This window comes from Meleagris gallopavo, chromosome 12, assembly GCF_905368555.1.
Source record: "Meleagris gallopavo chromosome 12, MGAL_WU_HG_1.1, whole genome shotgun sequence".
In the NCBI taxonomy this organism is placed as follows: Eukaryota; Metazoa; Chordata; class Aves; order Galliformes; family Phasianidae; genus Meleagris; species Meleagris gallopavo.
Window position 1 is genome coordinate 6245087 of NC_139415.1, and position 25257 is coordinate 6270343.

Genomic DNA, 25257 nt, shown 5'->3' on the forward strand with positions numbered 1-25257 from the left:
GCCAACCTCTCGCGGGGAGGTCCGGAGCCCAGGTGAGCCGCACCGCGCCTGCGCCGCGCTTCAGGTCGGCCGCGGCCTCCATCCGGGTACCGCGCGGCCCGACAGGGCGGGGGGGTTTCATTGTGCGTGCGGCTCCGCGCTCAGTCGCTCTAAGATGGCCGCCGCCGCCTCGTCTCCCGCCGCCGCGGGGGCTCCCGGGGCGCCCACCGCTCCGGCGGCCGCGGCGCCGCCTCCCACCGAGAGCAAGAAGATCAGCGACCTGCGCGTCATCGACCTCAAGTCGGAGCTGAAGCGGCGCAACCTGGACGTCAACGGCGTGAAGACCGTGCTCATCTCCCGGCTCAAGCAGGTGAGAGCTCTGGTGGGCCCGGCCGAGCGGCACGGCCCGGGCTGGGGGCAGCACCGTGAGGGGGGCGGGGTTCTCCCGGCCCCGGTGAGGGGGGCGGGGCCGGTCCCGGTGTCGCTGCCGGCGGAGGGCTGAGGGTCGCCCTGCCCGGCCCGGCTCGGCTCGGCTCGGCTCGGCCCTGCCTGCCCGGCGGCGGCACGCCCTGCCCGGCCGCGGGGAGCGGAGGCGTCAGGCGGGGCTCGGCCCGCGGCCTTGAGGCCCTCCTGGGCGGCTGCAGCTCGCTGCCTGCTGCCTGGCCCTTCGTGTCGCTGCGGCTGACCGGCGGCCCGGCGCACTGATTCCCGAGGGCAACGTGCCGATGCTCGATAAGCTGTCCTTCGGAATGTCACGAGAATGGCTTAAACAAACCACTGTCACTAGAGTCAGTCTTTCCTCCTCCTTCCCCAGCTTTCGGTGGGAGGTTTAACGTGCAGTGTTCGGTAAGACGTTGTTTAGCTGAAAATGTAATAACTTGGCTCACCCGTATCCTGAAGTGACAGTGTCTCGCTTCCAAATGAACTCCATTAAAAACTGCCCTTCTGTGTCTCATTCAGGCTATTGAAGAGGAGGGAGGTGATCCAGATAACATTGAAATAACTGTTTCTGCTGACACACCCACCAAGAAGCCAGCTAAAGGCAAAGGTGAATACATGTTGATTATAGATTTAAACAGGTTTTTGTTGCATGCAGCACCTTAAGAAAAAAGTAACAAACCGTGGCCTCGCTTGTGCCTGTGCTTTAATGTTTGTGAGTTCTGTACATAAGTGCCCTGCACTTCCAGTCATGGTATTTCCTTCCTCATCATCTCTGTTTCCCCCATCACCACCTGTTGCACCGGCTTGCTTCCTTTTCCTGCAACACGCTCTGTCTGTCTCCCTGTGTCACACATCTGCTTATCACTGAGGGTGTGGAATGCATTGGGCCTTACAAAGTATAGGGGTGCTGTGTCCATATGGGATGTGTTGGTCAGATGTTGTGTCGTAAGGTGGTGGCTGTACAGTCTTTGGATCCTGGAGACTTGTGCTGTGCTTGTTAACATTGTAGATGTTCTGTAAGATTTTTGGGGATGTGCCATAGAATGGGATCCTGAGCACAGAGTGTTCATGGGTGGGTGTCAATGTGGTGGCTGAGACCTGTGCCAGGGCAAGGGGTGAGCTGGCAGGTTGCTCAGCGGTGAGAAGGTACCTGGCCCACGTTAGTGGTGAGTGTGGAACAGTAAGTGGTAGAGGTCAGAGTCTGGGGAAGGCTGTGTGCTGTGACCTATCAACATGGTTGTCAGTGAAAGTTTATAATGGAGAGATTCCTGAATATAATCAGAATGTTCAGTGTGATTTAAAGTGACATATTAAGAGAATTTTGTTCTTATGTTGCGAAAAATAATTATCTAGATTATAAAGTAATATATTTGGCAGAGATTTTGTTGGCACTGTTTACTTATGCGTAACTATTTGTGTTTTGTGACCTTGAGTTTTGGGGGAGAATTGTTTGTTTTCTGTTTCTGAGGGTGTCTGTAACCTGTCAAGTAATATTGGGGAAGGGAATGTCTGCTTTACACAGTGTTCTTCACTGAACATTTATGCTATGAACATTCATGCTTTGGAAGTGGTTGATCTTATACCACTGTGACTTGTCTTAGGCTGGGTTTTGTGGTGGAAATGGTTAATGTTTCTGTCTGGCACTGCGAGAGGGCAATTTAATAATAAAATGTCTCTATAGAAAGTTTGAGTGACATCCCAGCTGTGCTTCTGGCACACTAGAAAGGTGAAGGCAAATAAGCTGAGAATATGATTTCATTCTCTTTTGCGGCATTACTTTATTTCTTACTCTGAGGATGGTAACCAATGCTTAAGGAAAAACAACATGGAAGCTAAATAAGGACACACTTCCACAATTTTTAATGTAGAGATCTAAATGGCAGTTAGTTCTGCTGTGATGAATGCTTTTCTAATCTGCTGCTTTTTATCCTCCTGGTCTCCAAACTAGACTGACAATGTCCTTGAACTGGCTTCTTGTGTAGTTGTACTGTTCTGCTTCCACAAAGATAGTTTGCCCTCATAGTGTTGGTGCTGCCTGAGCCAAGGCTTCAGTGGCTGCTTGTTGCCACCTCTTCTGTGGAATTAAACTGTAGGGCTCATATGTATCACGTGTACAGCCTTAGTACAACTCAAAGCAAAATATGACCTTCATTAAGTTATTATCTGCTCACTCTTGCAAACTCAAAACTTTCTCTTTACTTTTGGGAGTACAAAAGTCTTAGGAGCATATTTTGTGCCAAAACAGAAAGGTTTATGCTTCATTAATCTTCCCAATTAAGAACAAGAAAAAAAAATCACTAATTGGTCGAGGGAAAATCTTTTAGGACATTACTGGATTACTGCTAACTGTTCTTTCTGATCAGAACCTTCGAGCTGGGGGGAAATGTGTTCTACCAAAGTCATACCCTTTCTTTTCAGCTATGCTTTGTTTGTCTTAACTGCTGATTTTGATTTTGTCTTCCCTTTCTGTCTGTTGCTTTTTTTGTTGAAATATGTTGTTGATAGCCAGGAGGTTTCCCACCACACCTGGAAATCAACCACTTGAAAAATGTATTCCCTAACTATGTCACTAGGAAACTTTTGAAGGCACGTAGGAGATGCAAGGCTTGTATGTAGTCTTCACTATGTGTAGTGTTGCATCCTTCACTGATTTTGATCACAGATTGTTCCAAGCCTTGTGCTGATGTTTCACCTCCCAATAACTTGAGACTAGTTCTAGTGGGTTTGTAAGTTTAATTATTTTACAGCTGCCTAGCAGTAAAATGAATGACACTACCAGTTCAGCAGGATTTTTTTTTTGTTCACACTACTACTGCTGTACAAAGCAGAGTAGGAGGAGTATTGGATGTTTCTTGGAGTTAGAAAGAAAATAGAGCCTTAGAGAAGGTAAGAGAGTGGGAGTAATGGATAAATTTTCTCTTGGCAGACAGAGAGGTGAATGGGAGGGAAGGTTTCCCTGGGGGTGTGGGTTGGAAATCAGCTCTATCGTCAATTTTAGATCTGAATGTCTTTTGTAGTCAGTTCTGCTGCAACTCTTAAGGTCTGTGGAAGAAGTGAGGTGGTTTCTTTCTGAGCACTGTCTATGAGGAAAACTCGATATGGAATGTTGATATAGGTTGAGCTGTTGAAGACTTGTCTAGAATACACTGTTGGGTAATTTTGGATATTCAGTCTCAGTTCCATATGTAGAGGGCCACAAATGGGTAGGGTAAAGTTAAGCTACTGTAGGACTTGTAAATGGTAGAAAATAAGCCCACGGAATGTTAAAATATTTTAAAAGATGTTCTAAATCTTCTACTTAGTTCTAAAGAGGATACCCATTCTCTGGGTAAATCGTCTGTTGCAATTTTATGGTGTGTATCCATTGCCAGAAAAGTGATTGAGCACAGCTTACAAAGGAGTGCCGTCACACCACGGCAAATTACTGTTTGTGTTGTTAGCTCAGGCACCCACATTTGTGGTGAGTACTATTTACGCCACTGACATTTTCAGTAGCCACTGCGTAGATAACCGTACGCATAAGATGTTTCAGTTTGTTGACAGCTTGTATGAGTTGAGACTCACTGTGCCTGTTTTCAGAGGGCTCAGCTGTCGGGACAGTAGTTCTTAACATACCTTCTAGCCACAGTTATTTTCCTCTAAGTGAGACTGGTCTTGAGCATGTTCACAGACGTTGGTTTCTGAAGAACGTTTGTTACAATCTCACTTTCGGCAGTCTGCGGTGAATGAACAGAGAGAAGTTTTGAATTTTCATGAATGCAGGTTTGGCTTTTTATTTTTACTTTTTAGCAAGTCACCGTCACTGGTGAGCCTATGCCAACATCAGTCCTGTGAAGTAAGTAACTGATCAGGTCAAAGTAACCTGAAACGCAGAACTGTCACTGAAAGTAAACTTCCTACCTCTAGCTGCCAGTGCAGAGTGATGGGATGTAGTAGAGATAGCTGTGTCAGTTCTTTTTTATTCACTGTGAAGTTCACCTGCCAGATTTCCTCAGGCAAAACGAATGAATTTAAATAGTTTTCAAGATTGTACATGCTAGCTAGTTGCTAAATGTCTGGCATCAGCTGTATGCATTGGTACTTCTCCGTATGGTTAAATGGGTTTGGGACGCAGGAAGAACTTGGACCTGCAGGTTTAACAAACTGAAGAACTGAAATGAGAATGTTAAAGCAGAAAATAGATGAATGTGTCCTTGCAGGCTCTCCACCTTTTACTTACATTGAGGTTATCTGCAGCTATAGGTTATATTGTAGGATGGTGAAATATTAGTACAAAGTTTGGGGTACTCTTTCTTCAGACATCAGCTGTGAAGCATATAAAAACTATCCTCTCTGATATCAGTCTGCATCTCTTTCTGTTGAAAGCTAGCTTTCCTCACTATACCTGTGCTTCTGGGTTTTTTGGTTGTGTTTTTTTTTTTTTCCTTCTGTAATCTCACAAATCTATTGAAATTTACTGCATTCCAAATTAAAATTCCAAATTAAAAAAATGAGAATATTTTGTTGGTTCTCTCTATGCATTTAGATTGGAACCTTCTCATGTTTTTTAATCATAAACGTAACTTCTGCCACGTGTCTTTTCCTGGAGACTAGTGTTTTTCTGAGCTGAATGCATGCTGTTAGTGTTGCCTGTCAGTGAAAACATCTCATTTGCATCCTGAATTGATACAAATTTTTAACAGAAGATAGCAACACTTCTTCCCGAAAGAGCTACTTTCTAATAGAGCTGCTTAAAATTGTTACATAGGCTCATGTTCAATAGAATGAATTGGACAAAATGCCCTAAAAGGGGCATGTTGGTATGAACATGTCTGTATTCAGTGTTCTTTGGTCTTGTTTTTGCTGAAGGTTTGAAGCTGGCAGCCATGGCTTGGACAGGTACGCTTCACAGGGTACGAGACAGACTGGAGGGCTGGGCCCAGAGCTTGGAGTTAAATCCAGCTGGTGACTGGTCACATCTGGTGTTACTCAGGAGTCAGTGTTGGGGATGGCCCTATTTAATATCTTTATTGATGATCTGGATGAGAGGATTGAGTGCACCCTCAGTAAATCTGCAGATGATACTAAGCTGGGAGGAACGTGTCGATCTGCCTGAAGGTAGGAGGCCCTATAGCCAGCGGTGTGCCGAGGTGGCCAAGAAGGCCAATGGCATCCTGGCTTGTATTGGAGACAGTGCAGCCAGCAGGAGCTGGAGGTGATCGTCCCTCTGTATGCAGCTCTGGTGAGGTCTCAAGATTTTAAGTAGCGTTTTCAGTTTTGGGTCCCTCCTTTCAAGAAAGACGTTGAAGCCCTGAGCGTGTCCAGAGAAGGGCAGTGAGGCTGTGAGGGCTCTGGAGCACAAGTGTTATGGGGAGCGGCTGAGGGAACTGTGGTTGTTCAGTCAGGAGAAGAGAAGACTCGGGGGAGACGTTATTGCTCTCTACAGCGGTGAGGTAGGGTCAGCCTCTTCTCACACGTAATGGCAATAGGATGAGAAGTGATGGCCTAAAGTTGCACCTGGGAAGGTTCAGATTGGATATTAGGAAGAATTTCTTTCAGAAGGAGTGGTAAGGTATTGGCATGGGCTGCCCAAGGAGGTGGTGGAGTCATCGTCCCTGGAGACTTTCAAGAAGAGGGTTGATGTGGCACTGAATGACATGGTTTAGTGGGCATGATGGTCATGGACTGACAGTTGGGCCTTTTCCAACTTTTATGATTCTGTGAAATGCAGTGGGTTCCAAGGGGCAATCTGTCTAGTTGTCATCTTCACTGAGCCATCTTTAGTTGAAAAAAGCACAGGTACTGGAATTCTTCAGTGAAATGTGCCCTGTCTAAACCAGATGCATGACCTCATTTGTGCTGCTGATTATTCCCTGCAGTGATGAAAAGCTCTCAATAAAGGTGGCTTTGAGAACCTTCCAGACTTGCAGATAATCAAAACCATAGCTAGACGAAACCTTGAGCAACATGATTGTAACTTGGAAATTAGTGCTCTCTAGAGCTCTCTGGTGGTTGGGTGGGCTAGATGATTGTCAGAAGTTCTTTTTAACTGAAGTTGCTCTGACATGGTAGTTATCCTACAAAGACCAGTCTTTCCAAAATCTTAAGTTATAAAGTGTACTTTATAACTTAGCTCCAGGAATGCTAGATGTGTATACTTAATGTTCTCTTACATTTCATTGTAACTAAAAGTACAGGAGCTGATATTATATCAAGTCACTAACTTGGATGTAACTTCTTGTTTATGAAACAGCATTAATTGTTCATACTCACTCATCTGACATTTTTTCCCTCCTCATCTTAAAAAAACACCAGACTCTAGGAGAGTACTGAACAGTACTGAACAGCTCAGATAAACTGGAGCACATAGAGAATAATAAAGTAATGCCCTACATGTAATCAGTATCGAAAGAAAGCATGCTGTACTTAGCAGCTTTTGTCATTAGCATGTCCTGTTTTGTCAGGTAAAAAGCAGGAAGCTGATGAATCAACTGGTGATGCTTCGGTTGAAGATGATTCTTTTGTCAAGGTAATAAAAGTATGTATTTTTTTGTTTTGTTTTCAAAAATTGAAGTATATTCCAGTTTCTGTTTAAGTTCAGTGTTTGGTTTTAGTTAAAGCAAAAAAAAAAAACAAAAAAACAAAAAAAACAAACTTTGCAAAACACTGATTCTAATGGTGATTTTGGTTTTGTTTTTTTTTTTTTTTTTTAATATATCTAATAACCACAGTAATGCCAAATATTTGTTGTTCACATCAACAGGAAAGTGAATTGGAGACTCAAGATACAAGCGATCAAGATGGAAATGATGAATTGAAGGACTTTAAAGAATCTGCTGAAGATGAGAACTTGAATTCTAAAGAACTCCCATCTGCAGAAAAGAAAAAATACCTCAACATGGAGTCAGCAGAGACAACAGAAGATGTAGAAAAGGATTCTGAAAATCAGGTACTCTGTAATTTAATTGCATTGTTATCAGCAATACGTATTCATGGGAAGTCAGAACTAGTTTATCCACTTTGTCTTGCTTTCTTATCTCTAAAAGATAGTTTGGAAATCTTTTTTCTTTCTGTTTTTTTTTTCTTTATTTTTTCTTTGTTTTTTCTTTCTGGTTTTTTTTTCTTTATTTTTTCTTTCTGTTTTTTTCTCTCTTTGTTTTTTTCTCTCTTTGTTTTTTTCTCTCTTTGTTTTTTTCTCTCTTTGTTTTTTTCTCTTTGTTTTTTTCTCTTTGTTTTTTTCTCTTTGTTTTTTTCTCTTTGTTTTTTTCTCTTTGTTTTTTTCTCTTTGTTTTTTTCTCTTTGTTTTTTTCTCTTTGTTTTTTTCTCTTTGTTTTTTTCTTTCTTTCTTTGTTTTTTTTTTTCTTTCTGTTTTTTTTCTTCTTGGCTTGTATCTGAATAGGCCTGAAATAAATGTGGTGTTGATTGATAAAATTGTACCATAGTCCAAAATTGACTTCCCAGGTAGTTCTTTTCCCTGTTACTAGTAATGAAGTAGTTAGTCTGAACACTGAACCTGATAGAAGTCATGAAAAGTTCTCACCTTTCAAATGTGTACTGATTTAGCTAAAATGTTTTGAGTTAACTGAATCTCTCAGCTCTGCTTGATGTTCTTTTTTTTTTTAAAGTGTCTTAAAACAAATACCTTGCTGAGCAAGTTCCTTTTATGTTATTATAGGAAAATGAAGGTCAAGACATGGAGGATTACACTTTTCCAAGTGTCCACGTGAGTTCCAAATAATTTCTAATTGTTTTGCACATTAGCTAATTTTGAAAAGATCATTTTAGACTGCCTTTTGTTCCAGCTTGCTTCTTAGGATCAGGTACTGTTTACTCTCATCTTCATTGTGCTACATTAAGGAAGCTCTTATTTATTTATTTGTTTTTAAGAGAGCAAATAATTGTGACTTCCAAATAAGGCATCACATATAAATGCAAACTCCCATATATAATCTGGGACTATTCATTGCATAAACTTAGCAAGGAATGTTTTCTAAACTATCTTAAAGATGCTTTAGAGGGCTATGACAAATGATAACATAGTATATACAGCTGTTAGGCATAGAACTTCTGGTTTAAATTGGAAATGTGTCTTTGGGGAACTATATTGTTTTGTTTTGATTTTTTTAATGCTAACATTTGTAACATCTCTAAGCTGAGAAATACAGTCTGAGTTACATGGAACTGACGTCAAAAAGGGACATCTCATACATCATGTCTTATTAGTGGTGTTAGATTTTGACTAGAATTTACTTATCATGTTTCACCTTGAAATTCTGAACGAGAAGTCTGAAATGAGGTAGGCTTCCTTCTTATAAGCTTTCAAAGCCAGTGATGGTGTACTTATGTTTCACTGAAGGTAGTGCTTGGAAGTGTGACATCCATCTATTCTAAAGGCTGTAGCAGGACAGGGGACAGTTTGATGTTGCAGCCAATTGCAAGTGTTGCAGACAGATACTAGTGAACTCTGGTACAAATTTTCAGTGATTTGATAAGGAAGGAACACAGTCTTCGTTCCTGTATCATGTTTTCTTTGGGAGTAGTTTTTCACTTCTTTAATTAGCCTTCACGTGATTGAAGTTTGATGGAAAATATGAATTGTTCTACCCTAAGTTCTAAAATAGAAGACATTTAGTCTTGACTTCCTTTTCTTGCAGGATGGTGAAGATGAGGAAAATGAGAAAGGTATGTTTGAAGTTTAATATAGTTCAGAAGTCTTTAGCCTGGTAAGAGCGGGCAATTTTCTCTTGTAACATTTGGTCTCTTTACTAATCTTAGTCTTGTCTCCAGTACTAAGTATCAGTTGTTTCCTTATTAAGCTCAGCACCTGGAATCATTGCAGTCAATGGGTTTATCTCACTCTTAAGAGTTATTCTACTTTTAAGAGTTGATTACAGTACTTATCAGTTACTGTGGTGGATGTATAGTATAGTTGCAATACCACGAATCTTAAAAAAAAACGAAAAACAAATACAAAAGCAATCTTAGTATTCAAGGACTCTGATTCTAGTATACGGTAAGTCTTGATGCAAATGCTTCCAACTTGCACTGCAGTAACTGATGTTTAATTGAGTTGAAATGATACTCCCTTACACTGAACCTGAGCACCCAAAAATGTGTGGACCATCATATGCTTGGCTTACTGTCACTTGGAAATACCATTTGTATATAGAATGGTAAAACAAGTGTTTGGAAACTTGTGGAGTGGCTACCTTTTTTTTAAAGCTGTACTCATTAGTGAAACTATAGAAGGAATATAATGCATTTGGGCAAACAGACTTTCTGGACAGAAGTCTTAAGGATTCTACATACTGTGGACTAGAAAAGGACATGGAACATCACGTTATGCAAGATGGAATAAACACTGAAGTTACAGGATAAAACTACAGACTCCTTGTGTACGAGGGACCTACGACTGAAATATCTCCAGTGCAAGCTGAAGAACACCGTTTGAGGTGCCGGTGTAGGACTGAGATGGAAAATCTGTCCAGTGGATGAAGACTGAGAACCATCTGTCTACGAACTCTGGATTAAAGCTCACTCCTCTATGTTCTGCAGTAGCCTTGTACAGTTAAGTTGACTGCCAAACAGCAAGCTTGGAAAGGAAAAACCAAAGATTACCGATGTGGAAGACCTGACTGAAAGTCTCCAAGACTGTAATACTTTTGGATTTGGGAAGGTTCGACGTCTCAAAACCAGGAAGATTGAAAGATGGATTAAACCAAACAGTGAGCATCCAAGGCAACTATTTTCTTATGACATGCTAAATCCTAAACTGGAAAATGGATACTTCTTATGAAGAACGGGTATCTCCAGGATGGAACCATATTCTGACTCCTAATGTTTTGGTATTTGTCTCTAGGAAATGTGTTTTGCCATGAAGAATAAGTGATCCTGGGTAAAGGATTTATATTTGTGTTAATACACCTTGTGTTTTTTCCTAACCTTCCATCAGTGCTAATAACTGGCTTTGTATTTTCTAGGTCCTATTCTAGCATATGCATATGAAATTGTTTAAACTTCTTGTTTTGCCATATTTATTCCTGTTAAATCCTCTTAGATAAAGCAGGTTCTGGTGATGGTACACAAGAAGTATCTAAACCTCTTCCTTCAGAAGAAAGCCTAGCTGAGGCTGATCACACGGCTCACGAAGAGATGGAAGCTAACACGTCTGTGAAAGAAGCTGAGGATGATAACATATCGGTTACAATCCAGGCTGAAGATGCCATCACTCTGGATTTTGATGGTGATGACCTCCTAGAAACAGGTAAAAATGTGAAAATTACAGATTCTGAAGCAAGTAAGCCAAAGGATGGGCAGGATGCCATTTCACAGAGCCTGGAGAAGGAAAGCAAGGACTATGAGATGACTGAGAACCATAAAGATGGTAAGAAGGAAGACTGCGTGAAGGGTGATCCTGTCAAGAAGGAAGCCAGAGAAGGTTCAAAGAAAGCAGAATCTGGAGACAAAGAAAAGGATACTTTGAAGAAAGGTCCCTCGTCTACTGGGGCCTCTGGTCAAGCAAAGAGGTTTGTTTTTCTATGTCAGTTCTTTACGATACTGAGTGCCAGCATTCAATAAGATCACTCTACATTAAGGGGGTAGCAGCAAGAATCTTGTAATTAGTATCCTATGCTCCTGCCTATAGATTTTTTTTGACCGCCATAAGTTACTTTTTAAAATTCAAGATCTTCGTATAGACACTATGTCCTACTGATTGCATTGTCGAATTGTCAGCATTTATTTATTTTTTTTTTCCAATTTGACAAGTTTTTTAAATGTCCTTGTGATGATGGTAATGAACAGCTATCAGTTCTAAGAACACAAAATGAAGTCAAGTCCCCGTCCTGAAATCTGGAGAAGATTGCCATATATCCACTGAATAGAGTTGTCAGAAAATCTAGATCTTCAGGCATCCTGGGGAAAATCAGTGCAAGAATCCATGAGGGAATCATTTGTTCAAATACAGTCTAGCCTTTTTTTTTATTTTTTGAAATGTTAACTTGTCTGTTAGTATAAAATGCAATGCTTAGCAAATTCTGTATTTTCAATTTTCTTCTGATTTTTAATTTGCTTCTCTAGCTCTACTAAGGAATCTAAAGAAAGCAAGACAACATCAAAGGATGATAAAGGTAACTATTACAAGCTATGGCAGTACTGTCTTGAAGTAAATGCCTTTCTCTTCAAGAACATCTGCAATGTATTAAAATGGCTTATAGGATTGAACTTGTCTGTAGTAAATTGTGCCAGGGGCACAGTAGTCACTAGCTGTTTGTGTGCGTACTTCTTATAATGTCAGATTTCTTATAAGATCAAAAATACCTATTCAGGGGACTCAATGGAAATATATTCTTCTATTTCAAAATACTATTGTGAGCAAACTCAACATCTCCTAGGTGTTTGTTTTGATAAGAAGGTGTAATTTTCAGATATGCTTACTGTAACTTGACATCAGCCTAAAGGACTGATTATATATACTCATAAAAATGCAAAAAAGCCACACACAGTTACTTAAATATAACACCAGTTAAATTATTTGTTCAGACTTCAATTCTTGCTCGGTTTTAAATGAAGTAAACTTTCAGCTGCAGTGTAACAGCCAACATGCTGGCTAGCAAAATTGTGCATGTGGCTGTCAAGGCAGTAACGTTGGAAGCTCTCTGTATACCTTGGTGTTTCCTCCTGTTAATACAAAACCCAGTTTTATGGTGAAAAATTCATAGTGGAGCTCTGGTGTGCATTAATGTCAATGTTATATGGATGCTTCAGAGCTGAGCAAATATATTCTTACAAGCTGATGTGCCTCCTTAATTTGCCTTTTTTGCTCTTTCCCAAAGAAAAATCTTCATCAAGTAAATTCTCATATCACAAAGGATGAATGGAACTTCATATGAGAAGTGAAGCTTTTAGGAGAAATTTGTGTGACAGCCATAATTCAGTTGTCTGTACGTGCCTGTCTGCTCATGATAATTTTATATTTATGATGAAATTAAAGAAATAGCAAATCTGTTTCCATGTAGCATTTACAACATCTGTAATAGTCACCATCATAAGGCTGTCTTAAAAATATACATATGCAAAGCCAAGATAGTTGCTACTTAATGATAAACTCAGTATATCACAATTTATCAAGATAATCCAGGATTATCAAGATAATCCTAGATGAAGATAGCTGAGGTTTTATTACCTTTTGCTCTTAGTCCATCTTGATGCATTGAAGAAGGAAAGCCAGCTGTTTCTGAGGGTGGTTAAACTACCTTTGAAAACTGCCCACCATCAGAGTTTCCAACTGTTTAACTGGAGCTCCTGTGCTTGTCTAGCCTGTACAACCAGCTGTGTTTCAACAGAAGCAGTTCACACACCTAAGAGCAAACAAAAAAGCTGAACAAAACAGTACAAGAGATGTTGGGAATTTGTGACTTTTGAGTTCTTAGTTCTAAGTTGTTACAATAATGGCTAAAACATGTTTGTTTTTTTCTTATGGATGTTGTTTTTTCTTTTTTCTATTCGTCCTTAGTATTTTCCTTTATGTGTAAAATAACATTTGGTAAGCTACATCCAGCAGTGTGTTAAAAAACTGCTCTTGATGGAGGGTAGCCACCAAGAAGCTGTGGAAATAAACAGGTTCTGGAGGCTAGAAATAAGTTATGTTGAGGATTAACTGTCTTCTCCGTTAACCCTTCAGTCATTGCTTTGGTAATTTGATTAGTGTAAAGACATACTAACGAAAAACAAATGTTGAGTGTGTTTCTAGAGGGAAGTTACCAATAAGAACCAAAAGTTGAAGCTTAATAAACTTACTTAAATAAGAAGTAAAGCATGCCTTAAACAGAGTGTTATATGATTTCTTAGCTGTCAAGTAAGCCAAGCTGCTGGTCTCATTACGTGGGTGAATGAATGAAATCTTATGGTGCATATTTTTTTTATATAGAAGTCTTTTCAAGAAAGGTAACCGGATAAACAGTTACTTAAAGGTAACAGGCTAAGTTTCTCTTGTCAGCAACAGTTTAGTTCAATATTCATTGAATCTTTGTCTCCTTAATTCTGTTGGCTGTTTTGCAAAACTTGTTTCAGGAAGTGGAAGCAGTGCTAGTGGTAGCAGTGGAAGTTCAACTAGAAACCTGTGGGTTAGCGGACTCTCTTCCAACACAAAAGCTGCTGACTTGAAAAATCTCTTTGGAAAATATGGAAAGGTATTTCATCTGGTGTGATATTGTGTGCCTCCTCCCCCATAACCCCTTGTTGTGGTTTATCCTAGCAGGCAGCTAAGCACCACGCTGTGATGGTTTGCTCACCCCCTCCACTCCCAATGAGAGAGAATTAGGGGGAAAAAACCAACCCAAAACAATAAAGTACAACTTGTGGGTTGAAATAAAAGCTACTTACTAAGAGAGAAGAAAGGAAGGGTGGGGAAGAGTTATAGTTATTACTATATATACAAACCAAACGATGCCCAGTGCATATCCTCACCTCTTGCCCAACTGATGCCCAGCCAGTCCCCAAGCTGCAGCAGCTCTCAGACCAACTCCCCACTGTTTTCAGGCTTTTTCCACATGATGTCATATGGAGTATCCCTTTGGCCAGTTTAAGTCAGCTCTCCTGATTCTGTCCCCTCCCACCTCCTTGTCTCCCTCAGCCTCTCTCACTGGCAGGACAGTACAAGAATCTGAGAAACTGAAATGGCCTTGGTTCTGTACAGCACTGCTCAGCAACAACTGTAAACTGGTGTGCTATCAGCACTGTTTTTCTCCTAAAGCCAAAACACAGAATTCATACCAGACACTATGAAGGAGAAATAGCTCTGTCCCAGCTGAAACCATGACACCCTTACTCTATGCAAATTGAGAAATTGAGTATTACTTCATTTTAACACGAATCTGAGATGAAATGTCTAACCAGTGTAACCTAAAAAACCCCCAGTACATTCAGAACCTTAAGCTAGAATTTGCACTTACAGGAAGACCCATAACTTAATAAGAAAGTTGTTTTCTTTTTGAGGTAAGATATAAATGGCACTAACATTGAGGTCAGGACTGACTTTAAGCCTTGAGGTTTTTTTTTTTTAATTAAATAGCAATGGCTAAGTTCTTCTGCAGCAATTGTATTTAAGATTGAAAAACTTACTTAAAAAAAAAAAAAGTGTTCTAAGAGCTTCTGAGTGGGGGAAAAATAAGCTAAAATACGTGACTGCTAATGTCCACTCTTCTGGGGACTCTTCTTATGAAGTTTATTACAGGCTGCTTAAACTAAGTCAGTTTTCCTGGATTTTGGGTTAGTATGGAAATTCTATGAATCTGATTTTTATAATAAATTAAGAAGGCAGTTTTATTTAATGACTTCATGAGTAGTGAAACACGAGTCTGTCTTGTTAAAATTTCCAATTCTTCACTTGTTTTTGCTTGATAAATGTTCAGCAGCTGTATGTACTTCTGTACCCACTTCTAAGTAAATGGGGAAAAATGTAATGACTAAATGACTGCAGCACTGCAGGTTGCTAAAATGATTAAATTAATGCACTATAAATTGCATCAACCAATAAGACTTGCTCCTGTTGTGGCTCCTTGTTAGAATTTCAGTAACAACACAAGACTTAATGTTTCCTCAAGAGGCACATGTCTAAGAGTTGGTTACCAAAGCTGCCTGGTTGACACATTTGGTAGTTACCTTTTAAAGAACTTTTTGCCTCAAGCAATATTATGCAGTAATTTACTATACCTTCTTCTGATTAATTGGCAGTGGCTGACTTGTTTCTTTTATGCATGTTCATCCATTACAGATGAAACATCAATTTCAGATCAGCATGAATTTTGACGGTGGTTCTCAAAAAAAAACAAAAACAAAAAAACAAACAAAAACAAAAACAAACAGGAAAAAAGGTTAGGTAACATGCATGAGGTTGTTACTGGCCAAAAGATGACATATGTTTTATGGCTTTAATTTGCCATAATTTGAAAGTTGGGATAAAGGTTTTGAAAAGGTGTGATTGTTTGCTTTACAGAACTTGTAGTGTTGTTCCTTCTAATGGGGTGAGGTTTTGTTGTTGTTGCTGTTTCATATATACTAGGGTAAAAAGGTTATTGGCATATTATCTGTTCCTCACTAGAAATGTATTTCTAAAGACCTAATTTTCACCTGCTTATGTAGGTACTTGGTGCAAAGGTGGTCACAAATGCACGAAGTCCGGGGGCAAAATGTTACGGCATAGTAACCATGTCTTCTAGTACAGAAGTGGCCAGATGTATCGCCCACCTCCATCGGACAGAGCTGCATGGACAACAAATTTCTGTTGAGAAAGTAAGTTTAATAAGATGAAAAGTTCACCCACATAGAGCATCTTGGACAAAAATCTGTATTAACATATTTGCTTTTGAAAAAAATGTAGGTAAAAGGCGATCCCTCCAAAAAGGAGCTGAAGAAGGAAAGCGATGAGAAATCTAGCTCAAGTAGAAGCACAGGGGATAAGAAAACCGCATCAAGTGACAAAACCAGCAAGTAAGAACATTCACATGTCTCCTACAGTTGTGAAAATCCCTTAAGTTGAATTTCCTCATTGTGTTTGTGTGTTTCTCTCCTAACAAGAACACCGTCAACCAAAAAAGAAGAGAAGAAATCTGAGAAATCTGAAAAAAAAGAAAGTAAAGAAGCCAAGAAAACAGAAGGTAAAGATGAGAAGAGTGATAATGGAGCAAGTGGCCCTAATCAAGAATCCACTAAAAAAACTGAAGAAAAGAAAAGAATAAGTATGCAATATAGCCATGTTTCCTCCTTGTGAATCTGTGTCTGACTTGTTCGGGGGGCATGTTCTTGCTTTTAATTGGAAGAAAAATAATTAACCACTGATTGATCTCTACAATCCAGTAATATCTATTGCTTCAGAGCCAATGTGAAGTTCAATGCATCATACTACTGCTTAGCTACAGAAATGTGCTGGCATGCTTCTGCTACCAGTAGCAACTTCAGTGACATTTCTGAATCTCTAAGTCAGTGAATATCTGTAATAAGCAAATGAAGACTGTTTGTTTTAAATCGCTCTCCCCCCCCCCTTTTTTTTTTTTTTTTTCCCCTTCCTTATTCCCTAGGTGGTAAAAGCCCAGGTCACGTTGTAGTTCTTGACCAAACAAAAGGAGACCAAGGCCACTCTAGGACAGTGAGAAGGGGAAGGTTTGAGAAAGTAAGTATCTATCGATTTACTGGAATTCTTACGATTTAATGCTACCTTACACGCATATCATTATTATTTTTTTTTTTTCCTGATGAGTCTGTGAAGTATCATAAACTATTAAGCTTAGATAGAAGCTTTGTATGCTCAGTAGTTAATGGTATTTGAACGTAGCATCCAGAAATCTCCCTAAGTGAATGAGACTTCTGAAATAACCATTGTAATCTCTATCTATAGCCACAGATATTGAGGAACAAAGAGCGTATTATTCAAGATAAAGTGAAATTCAGGGAATACAGGGGTAGAAAGGATATCTTGCCTTTTGAAAAGATGAAGGAACAGAGATTGCGAGAACACATGGTTCGATTGGAAAGAATACGACGAGCTGTTGAACTCCGAAGGTAGTAATTCAACTTTTTGCTAAAGGCTATTTTACGCATTAATTGATCAGATACTTTATTTAGCAATCTAATTAGAATGTATTCTGTCAAACCTTTTATTCAGATATTAAAGTCTGAGATTGTACCTAGCAGTACCCTTATACAAATAAAATGACTTAAAATTTTTTGTTTAATATGCTAAAAGCTGTATGTGTATGTGCATAGCTTAGTGCTTATTAGAGGGGGTGTGACTGCATGCTGTTTGCTGTGTGAAAGGACAAGAAGTTGAATAGGAGATGTGGCCAAAAATAGTAACTTCTAGAGATCTATTACATGCCTAATGACAAATCGAGCATAATACCCTCTTGTCTCTTACATAAAAGGACTAAATGGCTAGTTTCTTTTATTCTGTTTATTTTATGTGACAAAAAGTTTGCAGAGAATAATCAAGTGACTTATGTTTCTAATTGGATTTCCCAAAACAAAGGAATTTCTAGCAAGCATAGATCTTACAGGAGAAAATACCTTTCCTGCTTCCTGTAAGCTGTTCTATTGGAGGTGGAGATGAAGAAAACATACAAGAATACTATCTGTGCAAGTCAGAACAGTCATGTTTTTCTGTCTTATTTTTGGACAGAAAGTAATTAAAATTCTGTTAGTCTGAAGTGTGCAGCAGCTAAAAAGCAAGTATTTTTAAGATCAAAATGGTATTATTTGCTAGGCGATTGTTGTTACCTGCCAGATAACAATGCAGCAGTATGAATCATGCCAAAAAAAAAAAAAAATCAGAAAGATAATTCATGACTTAAATGCTTCAGTAGCTGTTGTCTGCTTAAGTGGTTCTGTAGAATAGAGTTTGGCTACTTAGGGCTAAAAGGAGTAGGCTTCTAATACCACAGCTTCTCTCAGTACTAGGCTTCTCACGAATAGTTTATGAATGTCTGTGCCTACGGTGCTGTTAGTTTTAGAGGAGAAACTTTTCCAATTCAGTTTCTGCTACCTCTTTTTGTTGTTTTTATTGTCTTTCTTCAGGAGAAGAGAAATTGCTGAGAGGGAACGTCGGGAGAGAGAACGTATACGAATAATGCACGAACGAGAAGAATGCCTGCAGAGAGAAAGGGAACGATTAGAAATTGAAAGGCAAAAGCTAGAGAGGGAAAGGATGGAACGAGAGCGTTTGGAAAGAGAGCGTGTTCGTATTGAACAGGTACATATACTTGTAGTTCGGACTATAAAGCACTATCAATTGAGGACTGTAACTCAGTTTGCACTTGATATGAATTTCTCTTTGGCCTTCCACTCAGGCCTCAAAAGAACCACTCCAACAATAAATAAGCAACGTTGTAAAACCAGAAGCAGCAGTCTTTACCTTGTTTGACTAGTAATTTGATAGCAAGTTCTTGATACAGTAGTGTCTGTCAGAAACACTAATACTGAAATTCAGTAGGTGACATTGCTTCTACTAGTTAGTCTTCAGTAATTTTATTAGCTTTTTTCTAGAGAACAATGGTATAGCAAACTTAATGAGCTGTATTTCTGGGCAGAGAACACATTAGCAACATGAGGAAGCACCTGGAGATTTTTATACCTAACAGATGCATTGTCTCTTCTTCAGAGAAATATTCCTTCATGCTCTTGCGTCTTGGATGCTATCCAAGCATGAATTACATCAGACAGCCTTTAGTAGAAAACTGTCAAACGGTAGTTCTGTATACTTACTGAGTGTTTCATAGGTATCTCTAATTAGAACTCTTGTGTCTGATGTGTTTATTTACCCATCCCTTTCATGGTAGGAACGTCGAAAAGAAGCAGAGCGTATTGCTCGTGAAAGGGAGGAACTTCGTCGACAACAACAACAACTTCGCTATGAACAGGAAAAGAGGAACGCTTTGAAACGTCCACGTGATGTAGATCACAGGTAATCTAGTTCTGAAACCACTGTTTTATGACCCTTATAAAAAGCTGGTAGCTGTTTGTGACTTGAAAATGTGGTTGTATCTGAAACAAGTCTAAACAGAAGAACTGAATTTCTGGTATTTATTTTTGACATCAGTGTACGTCAGGTATGAAACATGGTATCAGAGAGCTTTGACATAGAAGCATCCCATTAATTAATTCTTACTGTACCAAAAGAATGTAGTATAATTGAGTGCATCTGCTGTGAAAAGCTGTTCTTCTGCCTTAACAGCCAAAATTTCTAGATTCTAATTCATTAAGAATTTACTTTCCCGGTAAATTAATGGTTCAGAGGAGCCAGAGTGCTGGCTTTTCATTTGTGCTGAAGCTGATGACTTGTACCACTGGCTGCTTGAGTCACCTGAATTAAAGCTCAGAAGTTTCTATAATTGAAAAAATAGGTCTGAGATCTTAGCCATAAAGTTGACTTAAGGGAGGTACAATAGAAGGCAATTGTAAGGTCTCATGCTAGAGGCAATAGCAGAACACTGAAGTACATGAAAATGAAGCTGCCTTTATTCCCCACACGAAGTAACAGTGTCTTGCCTTCTCATCATGAAGACTGCACCTGAGTGCTTCTGATGATCAAGGGGGTGATTCTTTCTACACTGTTCTTTCCTGACAAGGCTGTTTCGATTATTCTTTTTTTTTTTTTCATCTAGAAAGCTGCTGTTATTATTTATCCTGGAAGACTTTTGATGGCAGAATTTTGGTTGAATTCTTTTATACTGATGGTATCTAAAATCTAAGCTACAAAATGTTGATGGGTAGTCTAAAAAAAACAAGAACACCAAAAACATTTTTCTTACATGTATGGATAAAATCTTACTCCTTTAGAAGCTTTACAAGGGCTCAAATGCTTGTCTTTAAAGCAGACGACTGATGCATAATTGAAACTATTTTCCGTATTATTAGGCTGTGATTTGGATACATGTAACTGATGATGGCTCGTCTGTTTCTCTTGAAGGAGAGACGATCCTTACTGGAATGAGAGTAAGAAGATGTCTCTTGATACAGATGCGCGTTTTAGTCATAGTTCAGATTACAGCCGCCAACCGAACAGATTTAACGATTTTGATCACAGAGAACGGGGGCGATATCCAGAAGGTTCTGTTCCATCGTCGTCTTTTGATAGGTAAGTTATGATCATGGGGCAGCAGGTATTAGTCTGCCAACATCTTTAAATTTAGAATAGTTAAAGATGTCATTGTGCAGCAATAGAATTGTAGTAGTGTCTAGAAATTACTTCAGGACTGGCCATTTATACCATAAAATTTTCTTTTTTTTTTTCTGGAGATGTTAAATTGCTGCATGGTGATCTTTTCATCATGTTATAAAAGAAATTTTGCAATTACTCTTCTTTCATACCTTGTCACAAATGGGTTCTCATGAATTAGATCTGTCCTGTTTGGTTAATTCATCTCCTTAAGAAGCAAGGCTAAATCTAGCATTCCTTGTGCTTCATACCTGAGCTTCAGGAAGGTAAAAAAGGAGACCCTACAAGTGCATCAATATTGTAGATGCCAAACTACACACAGAAAAATCCACTGAAAAATGTTAGGTAGATTTAAGAACTCAAGCTCAAAATGCTAACTGTAAAGATAAATGTAATTCAGTGTGTAAGGATTCTTGCAATGTATACCATGTAAAAAGATTAATAGTATTTTTAACTATGATTATGTGAATAGTATCTCCTAACCTCTGAGCTTATATTTAAGGAAAAATGGGAAGAATGGAAGACAAGCAAATGACTTTTTCCTGCTTTAACAACCTAGGCGAGAACGATTTGTAAATCAAGGTGAAGCAAAAAAGACTCGCCCAACAGCACGAAGAGAAGAACCAGGGTTTGAGAGATACCCAAAGAATTTCAGTGACTCCCGAAGAAATGAGCCACCACCACCAAGAGGTGAACTTCGAGATACAGACAGACGGGAAGTGCGAGGAGACAGAGATGAAAGAAGAACAGTGATAATTCATGACAGACCTGAAATACCACACGGTCGACATCCAAGAGAGACTGGTTCAAATCCACCTAGGCAAACAAATTGGAAGAACGAGGGAAGCATAAGCACAGACAAACGCGATGGCAGGTAAACTTCCTGGATATACAACTAGTGAAAGTAGTGATTCTTGTAGAATTTATCCATGGTAATAATGCCTCCAGAACTGATGGGTAAAGAGAGAATAGATTTCCTCCTAAAAAGTAGTAAAGTCCCTTTCCAAAACAGTAGGAAAAACTTGATTACTCTGTCACATATGCTAAACATCAGTAAACTCTATGCTGACGCCTAGCAGTCTATTTTTATTTATTCATAGAAATATATAGGAAGAAGGCTTTCTATGTGAGAATGCTGATATAAACAAATACATGCAAACTTTTCAATATTTAGCGAGCCATGTAGATTTAAAAGAATGTTTCCAAGAAGCCAACTGCAAGTTGCTAGCTATATGGAGTTTTAGAAGTCTGTTAGGTTTTGGTATCTATTATATTATACTGAAACCACAATTTTGATAAAAGCAACTTTTACAGAGGTGAGAGGCCAGATCGATCAGGAAGAGAAGTGTCTGGACATGTAAGAGGTGCACCTCCTGGGAGCCGAAGCAGTGCTTCTGGGTATGGAAGCAGGGAAGGAGAACGAGGAGTGATGGGAGAACGAGGTGGTGGAGGACAAGTAAGTAATTCTTTCTTTATGTTTATGCATGAGGCAGGAAGAAACTGAGAAATAAAAAATCATGCTAGAAAAATGAGCTGACCACATAGCATCACATAAATCGTAACAAACATTTAATTAGCTTAAAGCTGCTTGTTTCCTTTAAATAGTGTTTGTATTGCTTTTTTCCTTAATTAAGCTAAAATGTCTGCAGAAAACATATCCAGTTCTTAAGTCTAGTTTCTTTCAGGTGGGTCAGAACAGCATGTGAATGAGTTGCTGATTAGGCTTTTCATAATGTGTTATCATAGTATTTTTTAGGTTCTTAATCTGACACTGCACTACTTTTAGTATGCTGAAAGTTCTAAGGAGCTAGTGAGAAAACATTCTGTATGATTTGTCTTGAAAGCCAACAGCCTAAATTTTTCATGCTTCTGTCGACTGAAGCATTTAACATTTCTTTCTGCAGATACATGGAACATGCTTATTTAGTTACGTGCTTGGGGTAGAACTGGGAGTAAATTAAAAGCTCATTAAACTTCACCTTTTGCACGTTCGTTATTGCAAAATAGTTCCATTTTGATATCTAGATTTATTTCAACAAGACTTATTTTAAGAATGGTTTAGGTGCTTATGGACTGAAAGCCCAAACTACTAGATTTTAAGTAGTGATGCTGGAGAATTCTAGACTTAGCTTTCTTGAAAAACTCTCTTCATATTGATGATGAAATAGGCCTTTTATTCTTAAAATAACTTTCTTACTAGCACTACAATGAAGACAGACATGTTGTTGAACGGCACAGTCGTGAAGCTGGACCAAGGAAAGAATGGCATGGACCTAGTTCTCAAGGAAGTGGGTATCATGATGCAAGGAGAATGGGAGATGGCCGTGGAGGAAGTGGCATGATGTCTCCACACACGAGGTACAAAAATTGTTCCTTCCTTCGACTTCCCCACTGAGCTCCCAAGTGTGCACGTTATCCTTTAGAAGTGCAGTAGCCTCAATGTAGCAGCGAGGGCTTGCTGCTGTGCAACATGCAGTCCATCCTTAAATGCCAGCACTTGGCTCCACGGTTCTTGTTCTGCTAGTGCTGTTCAGTTACAAACTCAGAAGCTTCCTGTAAAGCCTCTTGTCTTGAATGGTTTGAAGATTCTTTTGAGACTTAACAGTTAAGTGATATGAGAAGTATGGATGTTCTTATCTGTGCACCAAGAGTGTAGACACTTTTGATAACACTTCTTTAACACCTTTGTTTCCAGTAACTCATCACCAATAAATAGAGTTGTACAGATCACAGGGAATTCCATGCAGAGGGGAAGTGGCTCAGGATTTAAGCCATTTAAAGGTGGACCTCCACGAAGATTCTAAGATCTACAGCTGCTTGGTTTCAAGATAACTTATTGAAATTTCTTGTAAACTTTCTCTGATTAAAAACAGGAAATCTTGTCCAGAACTCCTGATTAAATTTTTTTAATTTAACGTGCTTACTTTCCTCTCAATTTTGGAGGCATTTTAATAGTTACGTTGTAATTTTGGATAGTTTTTGTGTATCTTTGATAAGCATTTTCCCTGAGGCACTAGAGCTGTATAAAGACAAATTGGAACCAAAATATTTGTTAATCTTGTATAAAAGAATGGGTTGCAGCTGTGTGCTAGTTTGATTTACCAGCATTAGCTCTGTGGTGTCATGCTTTAAAGTTGGCTACTTCTCACAACATACACAGCTATAACCTCCGTTTTGAAGGTTGTCCAGGCTATTCTCTCTGCTTTCTAATTTGTAGAGAAATAAGATTGTTCTTTCATTACTGGGTATTATGTAACCTATTTTTGCAGAAGGTACTGTTACATTGAGTGCATTTATGTGTATTCTTGCAAATGTATTCTTTTGAAATAAACCTTCATATTCTGTATAGCTTCTATTAAGTCTTTGAAACCAGTGTTGGGGGAAAGAAGAAATAATGAAACTGACAAGTTGGCATGGCAAGTCAAAAACAATATTGACAAGCCCTTCTGAAGAACATGAATATTTAAAGCTTATTCAGTATTTATACAAATGTACACTGGGTCTTGTAAAGAAAAAAAAGTGTCTTTAAAGTAAAATTCAAATAAGGGCTAAAAGCAGTTACTGATTCAGACTGTTGTAAAAAAAAAAATAAAAATAAAAAAAAATCTATCAAGTTTAAGGCAAGGGCTAGTAAAAACGCCCTGATCTTTGCCATGCTCAGTTACTCATTTGGTGTGTTAAGTATCTGGAACATTCCAGAAAACTGAAATAAAGTGAGTGAAATTGTTTTCCTGTAAATAACCTTTCAGGAATGGTGGGAGGGAATTGACTGGTACAACAGTTTCTATAGTTTATCTTTTATAAATATTCCTTACGTTTAAATAAAAAATGCTATATTAGCAAGTGTTGGGATGTTTATCTAGAAAGTAATTTAACGCATCTCAGTTCTTATTACTATTGGGTCTAAGACTTTTTTCCAGTAGATTATAATAAGTACAAGTTACTAAGCTAGAGAGTATTTGAAAATTATGCAATTTGACTGTAATATGTGCTTCAAAAGTGACAACACAAAATACGTAGCTACTGGAGGATGAGTTTGCAGTCACTGATGGATTGAATAAGAAATATGAAAGTTAAAGGCAAAGTCAAGTGAGCAGCACAGAAATAAAACTAGAGAGGTGACTCTTCATCTTGCCTACAGTAGAGAAGACTAGATATGCACTGTAGCCTCTACGGACATAATGTTTCTTAATGTTATTTTATTTATTTATAAATCTGCGTATGTGGATATGCTAACTGAAACTAAATGAAAAATGAATTAAAAAAAAAATGGTCTCAAACTTTGACTTTTGAAAGTATTTAGGTAGATTGAAGTCTGTCCTTCTGCACAGTGGCTTTTATTTGAATACCTCATCCAACCTTGACTACTATGAATGAGTTTAAATTCCTAAATGAAATTTATTTACAGATGATGATTTTCAGAAGGCTATTAATCAAAATAGATCTCATCAGGGTAAAGATTTTTAAGCTATAGAGACATTCTTTAAAAAGTAACTTAGCAATATTGTTTTTGTGGTACAAAACAAAAGGGGTATTAAGTACAGAATTAAACTTTTCCAAAAATGATTTAAAGTGTTCAAAATTAATGGTTTACAAGGAAAGTGTCCATTCCTTATCACAGTCTCTAAAAAATAAATACAACATAAACAATTAAGGCTTTGAAAATACAAAACAGGCAGTAGGTGATACCACTGCAATACTGGGTAATGGTGTAGCATCAAAATGAAAAGGTCTTCCATCACATGCTTGGGTATAAACGATACTGCGTGAATGGATTTAGTTGTGTCATACTTGTAAAAAAACATCTTTACAACTTCAAACTTCTTCCCTTTCCCAGTGAATCTATAGTAGCTTCTGTATATTTCCTGTTAAACCAGACCATTTATATTACAAATAAGCTTTGGGCTCACGCCTAAACTTATGATTTAAGACTGCTAAGCAATTGCACAGTTGCAGCAGGTGTACGCACAGCAGCTTGAACGCAGGGATTTCAGAAGGAAATCTAGCACTTTTCTGAAGTAACTTCTGGCTTTGAATTACTTGGTTAAAACATAGTATCAAGACAGCATGGTAAGAGAGTCAACAGTGGAGAATGTACAATTTGCTTGAGTTTCATTCTTTTATAGGTTTTTAAAGAACATGTGCAAAGT

General features: G+C 38.6%; 2 protein-coding genes across 11 annotated transcripts in view; one reads left to right on the forward strand and one right to left on the reverse strand.

Annotated features, from left to right (window-relative positions):
• Positions 1–140, reverse strand: part of RNF111 (ring finger protein 111) — a 51609-nt gene extending 51469 nt beyond the window's left edge. The window contains exon 1 of the mRNA XM_085233875.1: positions 7–140. The gene's annotated coding sequence lies outside the window, so the exon portion shown is untranslated. The remainder of the gene's footprint in view (positions 1–6) is intronic.
• On the forward strand, positions 16–23453 carry SLTM (SAFB like transcription modulator). Of its 10 annotated transcripts, none has more exons than XM_085233877.1 (21): positions 16–349; positions 940–1027; positions 6864–6937; positions 7163–7348; positions 8075–8122; positions 9054–9081; positions 10457–10925; positions 11479–11528; positions 13471–13589; positions 15541–15690; positions 15779–15888; positions 15976–16136; positions 16476–16567; positions 16793–16956; positions 17968–18142; positions 18729–18853; positions 19859–20026; positions 20667–20981; positions 21410–21563; positions 22308–22465; positions 22803–23453. In XM_085233877.1, the coding sequence occupies exons 1-21, from the start codon at positions 155–157 to the stop codon at positions 22909–22911; spliced, it is 3138 nt and encodes a 1045-aa protein (XP_085090003.1). In that variant the 5' UTR covers positions 16–154; the 3' UTR covers positions 22912–23453. The 10 variants fall into 10 exon arrangements, with proteins under 10 accessions (XP_085090003.1, XP_085090002.1, XP_085090005.1 ...); XM_085233876.1 differs by having other exon boundaries at positions 11479–11527; positions 13464–13589; XM_085233879.1 differs by having other exon boundaries at positions 11479–11527; positions 13464–13589; positions 21422–21563.
• The last annotated feature ends 1804 nt before the right edge of the window (positions 23454–25257 follow it).

Bases quoted from the DNA above. Each gene is read 5' to 3' on its own strand.
- SLTM (XM_085233876.1), top strand. From the start codon at position 155: ATGGCCGCCGCCGCCTCGTCTCCCGCCGCCGCGGGGGCTCCCGGGGCG. The intron at 9,082-10,456 runs GTATGTTTGAAG...AAATCCTCTTAG, and splicing joins AGATGAGGAAAATGAGAAAG to ATAAAGCAGGTTCTGGTGAT. The intron at 16,568-16,792 runs GTAAGTATCTAT...CTCTATCTATAG, and splicing joins GAAGGGGAAGGTTTGAGAAA to CCACAGATATTGAGGAACAA.